The sequence below is a fragment of the Camellia sinensis genome, chromosome 3 (genome assembly GCF_055761805.1).
Source record: "Camellia sinensis isolate YWXY chromosome 3, ASM5576180v1, whole genome shotgun sequence".
Taxonomy (NCBI): Eukaryota; Viridiplantae; Streptophyta; class Magnoliopsida; order Ericales; family Theaceae; genus Camellia; species Camellia sinensis.
The window spans coordinates 83,326,385-83,342,793 of NC_138963.1; the positions used below are offsets into that span (position 1 = coordinate 83,326,385).

Here is a 16,409-nt window from a genome sequence, read left to right on the forward strand (position 1 = left end):
TGACATTGAGTCCGAACTGTAGTAGCTAAAGAACAAACGAGATTTCGCGCCTTCGCAAGCGCGGAGCTTTGGGAGTCCTCAGGCCGCGTCTACAGTTTCTGGCGACTCTGCTGGGGATTTAGGGAACTTGACTCGAACTCATGATATCTTGTTTTGATTACACTTATGTGTTTCTTTGCATTGCATTTGCATTGGTGTGCCTAGGACACCATGTTTGCCATCTGCTATTCCTGAACGATTTGCCGAACGCTTGCTTTGAGAAGCGTGCCATAAGGCTGACCGGTTACAGGCTCTGCCCCGATGGGAACACAAACCCCGGTTTTTACCGGGGCACCCTTTTTGACCATTCAACCTAGTGCATATCGGAATCCATAGTGACCATTCCAAACTAGGACAGGTTGCTTACCCAATTATAGGTTGTTTGAAACCACTGCCTACGTAGTGAAACCCTAGCTCCTGACAAAATAGAACAGGGAAACCCTACCCCACCATAGGGGTGTTTTGGCTCTCATTTGATTGTTATGTGCTTTTAGAGTGTGCTTCTACAAGGAATGCATGTATCAGTTTGCAAGTCTGGGTATCAGGCCTAAGGGCATCAGTATTTTAGAGGAATCAGTTTTACCTGAGGGTATCAGTTTATAAGCAGAATTTTGGACAGAATTCAGTAGAGAGTGCAGTCATTCAACTATGCTCACATCTATTCCAGTGAAATTGGGCTGAGATGCTGCCTGTTTTCTCTTTTGCAAGGTAGTCTTGGAACCGTAGCTTCAGAAAGCTCCAATATCCCCCGAGGTTCATCGGACTTGTGCTAATAGACTTTGTCAGGTCAGAGATTCAGTTCAAGGGAAATCAGTGTTCCTTTGCCAGAGGCAGGGTAAAAGGGCCAGTCAGGCACAGATCACCAGTTCAGCAGGTACCAGATTAGTGGCCCTTATCCACCCCACCAATGAACAGTCAGGCTGAGGTCTCAGTTTCTACTGTAGGGACAGATATACCAGTTGTTCAATAAACCAACACTTTATGGCAGATATGGAAGAGATGATGCGTCAGCTCCAGAAAAGTATGCAAGCCATGCAGTAGGATACTGCCCGTCAAGCAGAATTTGCCGCACGCCAAGCCGAGGTTATGGCCCAACAGGCAGAGTTAATCACTAGGCTACATCAGCAAACCGGGGCATCTGCTTCACACCCAGCTCTTCCCTCCACCAAGAGTCCCAATACTTGGGGAGACAACAAATGTCCAGAAAGATACGGACATCCCAACGGCCAGGCTCCGCCCCCAATCCTATCCCAGCTGTCCAAGACACCCACACCCACCAACTTACTGGATTCTCCCTTTGAGTTCGAAGTGGACCCCACAGTACTAAAAGTGAGCAAGCTAGAAAAGCTGTTCAAGAAGTCTCAGGGCATGAAGTCCATTCCGGATATTGAGGATGGGTACACCGATTCGGTCGTGACTCTGCCGGACCGATTCAAAATGCCGCATATCGACCGCTTCGACGGCTCTGGAGACCCCATGGTGCACCTCCACCTGTTTTCTGATATCCTGAGGCCAATGGGTTTGACCACAGCCCAGAAGTTGTCTCTTTTCAGCCGAACCATGTCTGGGATGGCTGCAATCTGGTATGCGAAATTAGAAGACTCTGTGAAATGGAATTGGGAAGAGCTGGCTGAGGCCTTTATTGCTCAATACTCCTACAATACACAGATCGAGGTCACAACTCGTGATCTCGAAGTCACCCACCAAGAACAAAAGGAGGGTTCTCAGAGTTCGTGACGAGATGGAGAGCAAAGGCCTCAATGATGACTACAAAGCCTTCCGACAAAGATCAGATCAGGATGATTGTTCGGAATTTACATGGCAAGTTGCTGCAAAAGATGGTGGTTCTACCTCTGTTTACCTTTCCAGCCCTTTATGAAATGGGGGTTCAAATTGAGGATGCCATCAGACAAGGAATCTTTATGGAAGATGATGAGCCTTTGCAGAAGAATGTTGTTCGCAGTTCCAATGCTACTACTGATGGTAGCACAATTGTAAAATGCTCAGAAGTAGACTCTATCACCACTTCCCTCAATGGCCAAAAACCAATCACTTCAAATCGGCCCCAAGCTCGAAAGTTCAATCCTTTTTACATAAGTCTCTCCCAAGCTTTGAAAAAGCTACAAGAAGAAGGGCACCTAGAACTCCTAGAACCCCAACCCCTTCCAAATCCTCTTCTGCCAAGATATGACCTAACTAAATACTGTGCTTATCATCAATAACAGGGTCATGATACGAACCGTTGCATCCGCCTCCGTTATAAGATTCAGGATCTTATTGACGAAGAGACCCTAGCTCCACCCAAAGGACCTCAGGTTAGTACTGACTCGTCACCTCCCCACCTCAACCTCATCCATACACTACCAACCACCTTCGACCCCAGCATATACATCACCTTAGCCCATCTACCCAAACCTGAGGTGTTCATTCCAGAAAGCATGGACTTATGTATAATGGGTGCACCTGAACCCCAATCATCTCAAACCCGTGAACCCACTACTTCTGAGTTGATGAGAATGATTGAAAATCTTTAAAGAACTATGACAAATCTGGCCTCCAGGACATTGGCTCCCTCATCGACCACATCACATGCTAGGAGTTTCATGACAAAAGGCTCCCCAATCTTGGGACGAGTTGTATTGGAAGAAGGCCAATCCCTTGGCAAAGTGGAGGCAAGAGGTAAGAACAAGGTAGGGGTAGACATTGATCCCCATAAACACCTTCTGTGGGCTGTGGAGGCTTTGAAAGTAGAAGGGCTAAACAAACAGCAAGTGCTCGCAGTTGTTACAAAGATTGTGGAGGATACTTTCGTCACTCAAAATGAGAGCAATTCGAAGCAAGGGTAAAACTGGGAGAAGGGCCATCGTACCAGAAACGATCCTGTTAGCTCTAATCCTCCACTTGGAAGAGGTCAACAAACCAGGCCAGCACCTGCCAATCCTTTTGCTGGTGTGTCCAGCAAAAATCTACAAACCTTGAAGTACCAACCCTGAGGTCAGAGGGTCTTCCATGCCCTCTATATGCCTTTGTCCAAAGCTCTCCAAATTCTCGTTAGACAAGGCCATCTCAAATCCCTTGAGCCTCGGCCTCTCCCGAATCCTCTTCCGGCTACGCATGATGCTGCCTAGTACTGTGCCTTCCATCAACAAACCGGTCATGGCATTGACAATTGCTTTCGTCTTCGCTACGAAGTGCAAGATTTGATTGACGACGGGCCATTGCCGCGCCAAGCTCTGCAAAGTCTATCGGCACTGGATCAGTGAACTTGGGGGATAATGTGATAACGTGATCAGGGGATGAACTACCTACGGATGGCGCTTAGCTTACTCCGGATGTGGCGTTTGGCACGCACTGTTTTGAGCATTTGCGAAATACTAATTTTTGTGCTTTCTGACTTCGGTATTGGGTCAATCTTGTTGTGTTGTATAGAGTCAGTCTTTTTATACTGAGTCAGTTGGGTCTGTCTTGTTGTATCGAGTCAGTCATGTTTTGTCAGAGTTAGGTGATTTCGGGGGTGTTACCTCGGACATCACCTACTTGTTTTGGTGTTTGTCTTTTACACTCTTTTGAGTCTGTTTCTGCCGTGGAGCTAGTTACGCCAGAAGTTATGAATGAAACAGCGGTGATTTTCACGCTTTTGTGTTTTTTTCTGCCTTGCGCCAGTTGTGCCAGAAATTCTAAAAAAGATGGCAGTATTTGACTAGAAGCTGTGTCTTTTCTGTGCCTTGAATTCATTGCATCGACCTAAGTTTTTCAAAACTTTTTTTGAACATTGTGATAAAAACGAAGAGAAAGGAATTCCTCGGGATTTGCAAAATTTGATTAATTGAGGGAAAGAGAGGCGTGCTAAGCCCTTAATGAATGAGATCATGTTTGTTAATGTGAGTACTGAGAAGGATCCTGGCTTGATCCAGATTGGTTCCGCACTGTCTTCAGCGCGAGCGACTAGTCGCTTTCTTAAAAGATTTCAAAAAAATGTTTTGCGCGGTCCTGCGAAGACCTGTGTGGAATTGCTCTTGAGATTGTGCAGCTTAGGATCGCTCTCAGCCCTGAGACTCGACCCCTCACTTTCAAACCTTGAACTTGAATTCAGAATGTTCAACGGTCAACTACAATGTGAGGCCTGTGTGGCCAGATTCGAAGCAGCCCTCGAACTAGGGGCAGGGAAGTCAGATCAAGAAGATCAGATGTCGTCAAAAGAAGCTTGCAAAGCTAGATCAGATGCACCCCTCGAACTAGGGACAAAAATGTCAAAGGTGCTCGAAGAGTAAAAAAAATTTGGATGTTTCTCAAGCTAACAAAGATTAGCAAGAATGCCAAATCCCAGAGGGGAGGAAAGAAGAGAGTATTGCTGAAGGATAACCGAGTTCCTATCCACAACACTAGGGGCAAATTCAGCACCCCATTGAATGGACTCATGCATCGTCAGCGAGCAGCAGCCATTCTCCTGGATTCAGATGACTTCAGGATCTCAAAACCATTTGACATGGATAAAGCTACACTTTTACCCTTGAGAGGCTCACTAGGCCGAAAACCCGGAAGGGTGACCTAGGCAAAAGTTAGAGCAAGAAAAAGAACAAAAAGAACAACAAAAAAAAAATGCAAAGAATAAAAAAAAAAGAAAAAGAAGAAAAATGAAGAAAATGAAAGGATAAGATGAGAAAGAAAAAAGTAGAAAAGAAATGAAAAGAATTGAAAAGAAAAGAAAAACATAGCTCGCAAGGTTGAAAACCCGGAAGGGCGGCCTTGGCAAAAGTTAGAGCGCAAAATGAGAGGATAATACCCGAGTGCACCTTAACCCCGAACTACGTAAGGCTTGATTCCCATCTTTGGGATACGTAGGCAACTTCATTCTGAAGTCCAGCCGTAAAACACTTCAAATTCGATTGTGTCCATGTGATGGTTCAGGTCATCTTTGTCTTCTCTGTATCCAAGAATTTGGTTGTAATTGTCACTGTGAGGAGTGGTTGCCACGTGCTGCGGCGCTATTCAGACTAGGGGCAACTTTCCGTTGTCGTGCAGTGCTGCGGTGCTATTCAGACTAGGGGCAACTTTCAGTTGCCATGCAGTGCCGTTCAGACAGGGGGCAATTTTTCATTTGTTTTGGATCTGAGGTTGTGCATCTCAAGAGTAAATTCTGTGTTGGTCGAGTAGTGGCCATTTGCAAAAATAGTTTTTGAGAATTTTTAATGAGGTTGACTAATTCTCTCGAAAATTATTCCATTTTTTTAAAACTGGACCATTTCTTGGACCCAAAAAAGGAAAAATTTCAGTGCTCATAACCTGACTTGCATGATTTCAAATCAAAAAATCGAACAAGTGTGTTAATCTAACTCTCATTTTGGTTAAAATTGTTTTAGCAGAAGCAAAAAACAAAAAATGGTCAAAATGATGAACTAGAGGCAAAGTTGAGTCAGGTTTTCTATTTTTTTCCCTTTATCAAACGCACTTGCCAGAAAGGGCATCATACTTACCGAAAAAGGGCACCACTGAAGTTGACCGCAAAAGGGCTGAAAGCTCTCATATCCTCCGAGCAGCGAGGTATCAAGCCAAGTGCAAAACACGAACTGGAATGGAGCAAGGTATTCCACTCCCTCATCCGGACAGATCTGATCACGTCCAAACTCCCCAGCAGAGCATCGTCAACCGATGTCAGTTGCAGATTTGCTACACACCCAGTTGTAGCGCAACCCCTATGTAGGAGAGACTCACTGTTGTGAACAAGAATGAGAATCTGGTAGAATACCAGGGGCAAGATCCCACAACTTCCTGCTTATCTATCAACCACCCAGGAGAGGGATAAAAAATGAGAGATTGAAGAATAGAGAGATGTGCGCTGAGAGAAAAAGTGAAGAAAGGGCTTTTTCAGAAAAACAAAGCCTGAGGGCCGAGTGATGTGAGAATCACAAATAAGAAAGGGTGGGAAACAATACCCGAAGAAACTGGCTCCTCGTGAACTGAGAGGTTTCTCGCCATTGGAACACGTCTGAGTGTCGTGTCTCTTGTTTTTTTATTTGTCTCAATTCTTGTTGAGTCGTTTCAAGTGTCTGTGTTTGTGTTTAGGTTATTTTACCTTTGTTTTCCTTTGTCGAGTCGTGGTGCGCTGCGTTCAGTTATAGGCTCAATACCCAGTTGAGAATTTATTCTCACTCTCAATTTCAAAAAATCATTTTGTGCTCAGAGTGTCGTGCTGTTCTCCACATTTGTGCAAAACAAGATTTGTTCTTTCATAAAACCGCAGGGTTCAACCCAGGTCATGTAAGAACAGTAAAACCAGGACCTATCTGAAGCTATATGGGTCCCGGACTGCAAAGCAAAAGAAAAGAGGGAAAATTTAGAGCATCTGGGATTGCTTCAACTTCTGCAAGTTCCGTCACTACATCCCGTATGTTCAGAATGAGCTGTGTGTTCAGAGTAAGTAGTGTGATATATGAGCTGTGTGCCAAATAAACCGAGTACTGTGTTATGAGCTGTGTGTTCAGAATAAGCAGTGTGCTATATGAGCTGTGTGCCAAATAAACTAGAATGTTGTGTTTTGAGCTGTGTGTTAAGAATAAGCAATGTGTTATTAAGAATGAGCAGTGTGCTGTATGAGCTGTGTGTTCAGAATGAACAGAATACTGTGTTGATTGTTTCAATACCAGAGTGGCAATCAGAATTGCTCTCCTTGAGTACCATTCCCCGTCAGAGTTACCTTGGCTTTGCAATGAGGGAAAGTTGTGAGTATGATCAAGAAGAAAATGGCATTTGTGGTTTCTACGTGCAGAAGTTACCCTTTGTCAGTGTTTTTAGCACCTTTGTGCTATGAGTTGAAGGTAAGAGTTTGAAGAACACAAGGGGAGATCCCCATCAGAGTAGAGCGGTTTATCGCCAGTCACTCCATGAGGTACTTTCTAAAGTGCTGCTTTGTTTGTTTATTGCATTCCCTAAACATCATGCTCTGCATTGCTTGTAACATGTACTGTATCATCACACCTATTGCGTTTATTTGCATCTTGTGTTATCTTGTACCATTTATCCTTTTACGCTGAACGGCGTTTAGGATCGTTGTCCTCCGGGACTTTCTCCGGTTGCGTCGAGCACGCGCCTGATAGTTTGTTTCGGATCTCTTCTCACGATTTCAGCGTGGTTAGAGTGTTCTTTTCCTCACATGATTTCAGCGTGTTTGGAATTCATCTCAGGTTGTGTCATGTACGCACCTGGGCGGTTGTTTTCAGGCCTCTTCTCACAATTTCAGCGTGGTTAGAGTGTTCTTTTCCTTACACGATTTCAGCATGTTTGGAATTCATCCCAGGTTGCGTCGTGTACGCACCTGGGCGGTTGTTTTCAGGCCTCTTCTCACGATTTCAGCGTGGTTAGAGTGTTCTTTTCCTCACACGATTTTAGCCTGTTTGGAATTCATCCCAAGTTGCGTCATGTATGCGCTTGGGCGTTTTGTTTTCAGGCTTCCTCTCACAATTTCAGCTTGGTTAGAGTGTTCTTTTCCTCACACGATTTCAGCGTGTTTGGAATTCATCTCAGGTTGTGTCGTGTACGCACCTGGGCAATTGTTTTCAGGCCTCTTCTTACGATTTTAGCGTGGTTAGAGTGTTCTTTTCCTCACACGATTTCAGCGTGTTTGGAATTTATCCCAGGTTGCGTCGTGTACGCGCTTGGGCATTTTGTTTTCAGGCCTCTTCTCACGAATTCAGCGTGTTTGGAATTTATCCCAGGTTGTGTCGTGTACGCACCTGGGCAGTTGTTTTCAGGCCTCTTCTCACGATTTCAGCGTGGTTAGAGTGTTCTTTTCCTCACACGAGTTCAGCGTGTTTGGAATTTATCTCAGGTTGTGTCGTGTACGCACCTGGGCGGTTGTTTTTAGGCCTCTTCTCATGATTTCAGCGTGGTTAGAGTGTCCCATTCCTCACACGATTTCAGCGTATTTGGAATTTATCTCCGGTTGCGTGGAACGCGCTCCTGATTGGTTTTCTTTGTTCTTCCTCCTCTCACAATTCCAGCGTAGTTGGAGTGCGTTACCCCATTTGCATCAATTGCTCTATCTGTTACATCCATTACATCATATCTGTTTTATTCTGGTCTAGGAGACCTTAAATCCTCTAAAGGTGCAATTCCTTTGGTGTTTGTCGTGCCCGAACGACTTCCGGTGGTCTGGTATAGCCACCTGCCTGTGTTTGCGGTGAGTTCCTAGGAGACCAACTGAGACGGTTAGAGTTCGAATGGCTCATGCCTAGAACGCAAAGGTTCGGGATTTTTGAAACTAAGTCTGGTTTAAATACCCAGGGGTATATCCTCGGCTTGAAATCTGTATGGCAGCCCCATAGATTCAGATAGCATGTGTATGCGCCTCAATTCTGGATATTGAACCAACCTAGTTTGTCACCTTGTTGGAGAATAAGGAAAGCTGCGACCATAGTCAGGGAGAAAAGTAGTACCTGCGGTTCAACCGAGAAGAAGGGGAAAGCCCCCAGCAGCATAAGATAGGTCATTTCCAATTGCCCCTGTAAGGTACCTTCACTTCCTAGCTATTACAGTGCATAGCATTGTATAAATCCTGAATTATCAAACCGGCTTCGCACAGCTTATAAGTCCAATTTTCATACCGGCTTCCCGTAGCGTATGAGTCCAATTTTCAAACCGGCTTCGCGTAGCGTATGAGTCCAATTTTAAAACCGGCTTCGCGCAGCGTATAAGTCCAATTTTCAAACAGGCTGTCATGACCCAAACCCGCCCCTATGGGTTTAGTACCGTAACCGGCCAGTAATCCGAGATTACCGAAGGCTTACTTAACAGTAGAACAGTAATACACAGTACAGGGGCTGGCGGAAGCCAACACAGTAAATAAACAATGTCCAATGAGCTGTGACAGTCTGTATGCCAAAAAGACTTTTCATACACATATACATGAACAGCACAGAACAGTATGTACGTATATACAATCATTCAGTTCAGGGACCTAATCCCTATTAAACAGTACGGTAACAGTCTATACAGTTTACAAAACAGAACAGAAGGGGAAAGACTAAAACACCCCATAGCCTTAGCTTGACAGGCTCGGAACCTCGCAGTAAGGCACAGTGGTTGGCTTGACAAAACTGGAGCTTAACCCCGACGCTTCTAGCCGCGGTCTGGTGCGTGTACACCTACATATATATATGAGCAGTGAGCTAAAGCCCTGTGAATAACATAATGCGTAAAGAGGTTAAGAATGAATGTCCTTACAGTAATGAAAACAGTTCGTTAATTCAGTATATCAGTCATTCAGTCATATGTGGTACATCCATTAGCATAACAGTACAGTAAACAGTAGGTCTTAAAAAACCGAACAGTCAATGATGGCCATCAATCAGTAAACAGTAATGGTTCCAACAAGGGAACCGACAAAGATCTCTGTAACAGTAACAGTAAACAGTAGTTGCTAAGGATGCCACAATACAGTTCAGAATATAGGACATACATTCATTCAATTAACAGTATCAGTTCAGAAAGCAATATAGTTCAATTGTTCAGAAGATAATCATTTTGAACATATCTTTACATAGTTGTTACTCACAGAGTTCGGGGCTACAGTAAAGCTAGAGCGCGTCTCCAGTCGCCAACCCTACACAGTTATAGATTGAACACACACTAAGCTACACAGTTGGAAAAGATTATAACTGAATCCCTAATTTGCCTCGGTGTGTTTTACATCTATATCCTCATTAAGATGTCTTAAACTAGGCCTAAGAATGCCTAGGATGGGATGAGGATGCAAAGATGCATTCAGAAAACATTTTCAGAATTTCCAGAAAACAGAGGTCCCGCTCAAGCGTAGATTTACCCGCTCGAGCGGACATGCAGACAAAGGTATCCGCTCAAGCGTAGACTTTCATGCTCGAGCGTTCTGCAAAACAGGGCAAAAGTACTAGATGTGTGAAAATCACGCTCAATTGGGCGCTCGACACCCGCTCAAGCATGAGACACAATGTCCCGCTCGAGCGTCAATTATTCCACTCGAGCGGACATCAAAACAGTGTAAAGTACTAGGAGCACGAATTTCACGCTCGAGCGCCAGTCACCCCGCTCGAGCGTGAGTTCAAAATCTGGAATTTCCAGATTTGAACTTCCAAGCTCAAACCAAGTTCAAATGCATTAAAACCAATTCCTTTGGGCCCTTTTCCCTGGAAGACATTTGTAAATACATAGAATAACATGATTCAAAGCTCAATTTGTAAAATCAAGGCCCAAAAGGAAGATCAATTCAACTGAATTTGAAACCAATTTTCATGAACATAATTCAAACATAACATGCATGAATTTAAACTATTTCGAAGCTTCAATTCATGCTCTAATGAGCCAATATTTTCAAAGACAAGGTGAAAACATGGTTTATGATCAAAACATGGACATGCATGTGGCAAATTTATGAAGAACAAGCTCTAAAATGCAAGAGTATACCATGCATGCAATAATTAAGCTCCAATTCAACACTTTTGAACCAATTCATGACTTAACTCTTTAATCTACCATGATCCATACTAGAAGGAACTTAAATACACAATTAAGAGAAGGAAATTCATACCTAGGTTCCTCAATTACAAGTCTAGAGGCTCAATTATGCACTTAAGCTTTCAATTCCTCAAGATTCAAGCCAAATCTCTATGTTGAATTCACTACTCTCACTTTCACTCTCTCTTGGTCGGCTAGAGCTCTCAAATAAGGCTGAGGAAATGTTTTGGTTCAATGTATACAAGTCTCAAAATGTATAAGGTAGTGGCCACTAAGTGGCACTAATGTAATTAAGTCAAACTATGCAATTTAACACCATTTAGCCTAATTTAATCATACCAAATCGATTTTCAGATAATTACACCATTAAATCACATAAATTCTACTGATCATGAAACACTAATCAATTTCTGGTTCGGCCGCCGATAAGGCCTTCAATTTGTAGTTAAACACAAAGGCATGAACAGATAATCAAACAGTCAACAGATAGACATACAATTAAACAGATATACTTAATCAATTCAGTTCCAGATTTTAGTCAGTCAGTTCAGTACTTCAATCAATTCAGTTACCAATCATAATCAGTCTCAGTTTAGCAGTAATTGGTGGTTAATCGGTAAACAGTGTAGGCTTATCAATTCAGTTCCAGAGTCTAGATGGTCCTTTCTGACTGACCATCTGTCTGAGGGTGATAGACACTACTCAGTCTCAGTTCAGTACCTAATGCAGTCTGTAGGCTTTGCCAAAATCTCGATGTAAACTTCGAATCTCTGTCAGAAACAATGGACACAGGCACTCCATGCAGTCTAACAATTTCATCAATATAAATCACAGCCAATTTGTCCGCATTATAATTGTTTTGACAGGTAAGAAGTGAGCAGATTTAGTCAGTCTTTCAACAATAACCCAAATTAAGTCCATACCTTTACTGGAGCGAGGTAATCCTACAATAAAATCCATGGTGGTATGTTCCCATTTCCACTCCGGTATGGGTAAGGGCTACAATAAGCCTGCGGGTCGTTGATGTTCGACTTTAACTTGTTGGCAATGAAGACATTTCGATACAAAATCAGCAATTTCTTTCTTCATTCCCGGCCACCAGAAATTCAGTTTCAGGTCTTGGTACATTTTCGTATTCCCTGGATGGATAGAAAATTTTGAATTGTGGCCCTCTTGCAGAACTCTTCTTTTCAATTCAGAATCATTCGGTACACACAGTCTTTCTTGAAATTTCAGTACATTATTTTCAAATTTGAATCCCGATCTTAGTTTAGTTTCCCTTTCTTCGATGATCTTCTTCAAGAAGTCATCCAGTTGCTGTTTCTCTTTAATCTCTTCAATCAGTGCTGGTTGAGCAGAAATAGCAACTAAGGTTCCACCTTGTTCTCGCAAAACGATTTCAATTTCAGATTTTTCAAGGTCACAAAGCAATTCCTTCTGCCCGGTAAGCAAATAGGCTAAATTTCCAATCGATTTCTAACTTAGTGCATCGGCAATGGTGTTGGCTTTTCCCGGATGGTACAAAATCTGTACGTCATAGTCTTTAATCAGTTCTAGCCATCTCCGCTGTCTTATGTTCAGTTCTTTCTGTGTGAAGAAATATTTCAAACTCTTATGGTTGGTATATACTTCACATGTCGCCTCATACAGATAGTGACGCCGAATTTTCAATGCAAATACCACTGCGGCAAGTTCCAAGTCATGGGTTAGGTAATTCTTTTCGTGCAATCTCAGTTGTCGGAAAGCATAAGCAATAACTCTCTCATTCTGCATTAAAACACATCCCAAACCCTTATGAGAAGCATCACTAAATACAGTAAAGCCATCCGTACCTGAAGGTAAGGTAAGAATCGGTACAGTTACAAGTCGAGTTTTCAACTCTTGGAATGATGATTCCCTTTGGTCAGTCCAGTCAAATGATATCCCCTTCTGAGTTAACTGAGTCAACGGTAAGGCAATTTTGGAGAAATCTTTGACAAATCTTCTGTAATACCCGGCTAGTCCCAAAAAGCTTCGGACTTCTGTCACATTTGTTGGTCTAGGCCAGTTTACTACAGCTTCAATTTTCTGCGGATCAATATAAATTCCATCTTTGCTAACAACATGCCCTAAAAACATAACATGATCAAGCCAAAATTCGCATTTAGACAGTTTAGCATAAAGTTTCTGTTCTCTTAGGGTCTGTAGGGCAAGTCTCAGATGATGTCCATATTCTTCTATACTTTTGGAGTAAATCAGTATGTCATCAATGAATACTACAATAAAGTCATCAAGGTATGGTTTAAAGATTATGTTCATGAGGTCCATAAATGCAGCAGGTGCATTGGTAACTCCGAAAGGCATAACTAAAAATTCGTAATGTCCATACCTCGTTCGAAAAGCAGTTTTGTCAATGTCTTCTGGTTTAACTTTCAATTGATGGTATCCTGATCTGAGGTCGATCTTAGAGAACACTTGAGCACCCTGTAACTGATCAAATAAGTCATCAATAAGTGGCAATGGGTATTTATTTTTCACAGTTACCTTGTTCAGTTCACGGTAGTCAATACATAGTCTCAGTGAGCCGTGAGAGAGGAACTGAGAGATGGCGAAGATGGAGGAGCAACGCGATGGCAAAGGAGCAACGCAAAGGATCGCGGGCGACAGTGAGTCCGGCGGTGATGCGATGGCAGGAAGGTGACATTGAGGCCACAGAGAAGTTTATTTCATCATCTTGCTGTTATATATATATATGTACATATGTATGTATATATTTGTTGTTATATATACATATATGTATAGATTTGTTTTTGATTTTGGTTTGGTTCAGTCACTTAATCTGTTGGGGATTCATATATGTTCACTCACTGAAGTGGGTTTGGTTCATTCACTGAATCTGTTCACTCACTGAAATGGGTTCACTCATTGAAGTAGGTAAATTTGATGTTCTATATATATATAATTCAGATTTTTGGGGATTCATATATGAATTATATTTGATTGTTGGGTTTGATATATTTGATTCTATATAAATTTGTTGTTCTATATATAGCAGATTCAGATTTTTGGGGATTCATATATGAATTATATTTGACTCTTGGGTTGGATATATTTGATTATTGGGTTTAATAGTTAATCACATTGATCTGTTCTAGTAGATTCATATTTGTTGTTAGATAGTTAATCACATTTATTTGTAAATATTATTTTCTGATTCATACATTTATTTGTGGATTCATATAATTTTCTTCTATTATATATATATATATATATATGATTCAGATTTGTGCAATTCACCCCCAGAACCTACAATTCAGTATAAATGTGGTTTATATATATGAGAGAGATGTGTAAAAAATAGCAAGAATAGAGAAATTGATTATTAATGATACTAAATTGTAGGTAATGGAAGAAAATAATATTGTTGATGAGTTGGCCAATTGTGGTTAGAAGCCGAAAGTGGGAGTGCCATTTGACTCTGAACAAGCTGCATATGACTTTTACAACACCTATGGGGGAAAGGTGGGCTTTAGTATTAGGAAGGCATATGCAAACAAGAACAAACATACAAAGGAGATAACGTCACGGACGTTTGTATGTTACAAAGAGGGAAGTCAAGGTATTGACAAACGAGATCCACTTGTCAAAAATCCGAGACAAGAGGTAAGATGTGGTTGTGGTGCCCGATTTAGTATCAAGTTAGATACAATTTCAAGAAAATATATTGCTTGTGATTTTGTTGAACATCATAATCATGATCTTTTGCCTCAAGATTGCATTCATATGTTGCCATCCCAAAGAAAAATATTTACCACCCAAGCAATTGAAGTAAAATTGGCATCAGAATCTGGAGTTCCTCTTAGGTCTGCTTATGAGATGTTTGGTAGGGAATCTAGTGGAAGAGCATCACTTGGTTTCACGAAATTGGACCAAAAAAATCGAAGAGACAAAAAGATTTTGAATATGGAGAAGCGGGTAGTGTGTTACATTACTTTTGTAAGAAAATTGTGGAAAATTCATCATTTTTTTATGCAGTCCAATTAGATTGTGAAGAGCAAATAAGTAATATATTTTGGGCCGATGCTCAAATGATCATGGACTATACTCAGTTTGGTGATGTAGTGACCTTTGACACTACTGACAAATTAAATAACAAGCATAGGCCTTTTGGATTATTTGTTGGATTTAATCATCATTGAGAAATAGTTATATTTGGCGCAGAGTTGATGTATGATGAGACTGCTGAATCTTTTACTCGGTTGTTTCAAATTTTTCTGGAGGCAATGTCAAACAAAGCTTCGAAAACTATTTTCACAGATCAAGATGCTGCGATAGCTAAGGCCATTCCAATTGTCATGCCCAATACAACCCACCGACTTTGTATGTGGCATTTGATGCAAACGCTGTCAAGTATGTAAGTTCCGTTTTTGATGATGTAGGGATCAAGGCTGTGTTTTCAAAATTTATGCATAACATTGATGATGAAGAAGAATTCTAAATACAGTGGGACCAAATGCTTGATAAGTATGATGCACGCGACAATCATTGGTTGGAGTAGACTTTTCGCGTGAAGGAGAAATGGAGATGGCCATATATTATGAATTTTTGGGCAGCTAGAATGAGTATTACTCACCTTAGTGAATCCTTCAATGCATTTTTGAAGGATTATCTGAATTGTGACTATAAGTTGATGGAGTTCTTCATGCATTTTGAGAGAGTGCTTCATGAGAAGAGGTATAAGGAATTGGAAGTCGAGTATAATTTGTCCCCAAAATTGCCGAGGGTTTCAATTCCAACTTTGATGTTAAAGCAAATGGCAGAGATTTATACGAAATTTTTTTTTGAGGAATTCTAAAGTGAGTACGTGCAGTCCATTGAAGCATCCATTATAGGCACTATTGATGATGGTGAGAGTATGATATTCACAATAAGAATAGTGGTAGATGGAAAAAAAGATAAGAATGTGACAATGGATAGAGGTGGTTCTTTGAGTTGTAGTTGCAGGAAGTTTGAAGTGAAGGGCATACTGTGTTAACATTGTGTGAAGGTGTTTAGAGATATATTCAATGCAACGGAACTTCCTCCACAATATATACTCAAACGATGGACTAAAAAAGCAAGGACTGAAAGTGTGAAAGATAGACATAGGTATAAAGTGAAGGCTGATGTGAAACTACATTAAAGTGACCGATATCGGTCATTAATGACCATGTTTAGAGCAATAGCAAGTAGAACTATTGAAAGTGAAGAAACTTATCAGTTGTCAGTTTCAAAAGGTGAAGAATTGAGTGTAATGGTTGAAGACAAATTAAGTGTCCACATTTGTGGTCAAATGAAGGTAACTGATTTGAGAAATTCGTCAAGCAACACATGCCCACAGAGTGATGAAGTAGATTATCCAATCCAAGCTAACTCAACAAAAGAGAATCAACTAGTAAGGGAAGAAAGAGGATCAAAGGCGGGATGGAAAAATCTATTGCAAAGAAGAAAAGGATGCAATCTATTCAGGTTTGGACATGAAAAATTGCATATGATTAAAATACACTAGATTTATAAACTAAAACAATGATTTTTTTATTAATGACCCACTTTCATTATGGTTTTTCCTTGTATGTAGGGTGCCGCTAATTATACTCCCCAACGTGAATCTCAGCCTCTTTTTGGCATGGGTAATAATTCTATTCAGGTAATATTTAATAGTAATGTGGTCTTTATATGGTTAGTTTTATGAATTCCTTTCATTCAGTCCGTTCACTAGTATAAAATTATGAACTATCTAGATGACATTTAATTTTTGTTATCTTTAATTGGTTTGCTTGGCAATGTAGTCGGGTGCTGCTGTTTATACTTCCCAAGGTGAATCACGACCTCGTTTCGTCATGGGTAGTAATTCTATTCAGGTAATA

At 41.3% G+C, this 16,409-nt stretch overlaps 1 protein-coding gene across 1 annotated transcript; it reads left to right on the forward strand.

The window, feature by feature from the left end:
- Positions 1–15,121: 15,121 nt before the first annotated feature.
- LOC145821645 (protein FAR1-RELATED SEQUENCE 5-like) lies at positions 15,122–15,538 on the forward strand. Its single transcript, XM_082918186.1, has 2 exons — positions 15,122–15,286; positions 15,374–15,538. Exons 1-2 carry the CDS (start codon positions 15,122–15,124, stop codon positions 15,536–15,538), a joined length of 330 nt encoding a protein of 109 aa, XP_082774312.1.
- Positions 15,539–16,409: the final 871 nt, after the last annotated feature.

Coding starts and splice junctions, on each gene's coding strand:
- LOC145821645 (XM_082918186.1), top strand. CDS start 15,122: ATGAGTATTACTCACCTTAGTGAATCCTTCAATGCATTTTTGAAGGAT. Junction 15,287..15,373: donor TGTCCCCAAAATTGCCGAGG/GTTTCAATTCCA, acceptor GAGTACGTGCAG/TCCATTGAAGCATCCATTAT.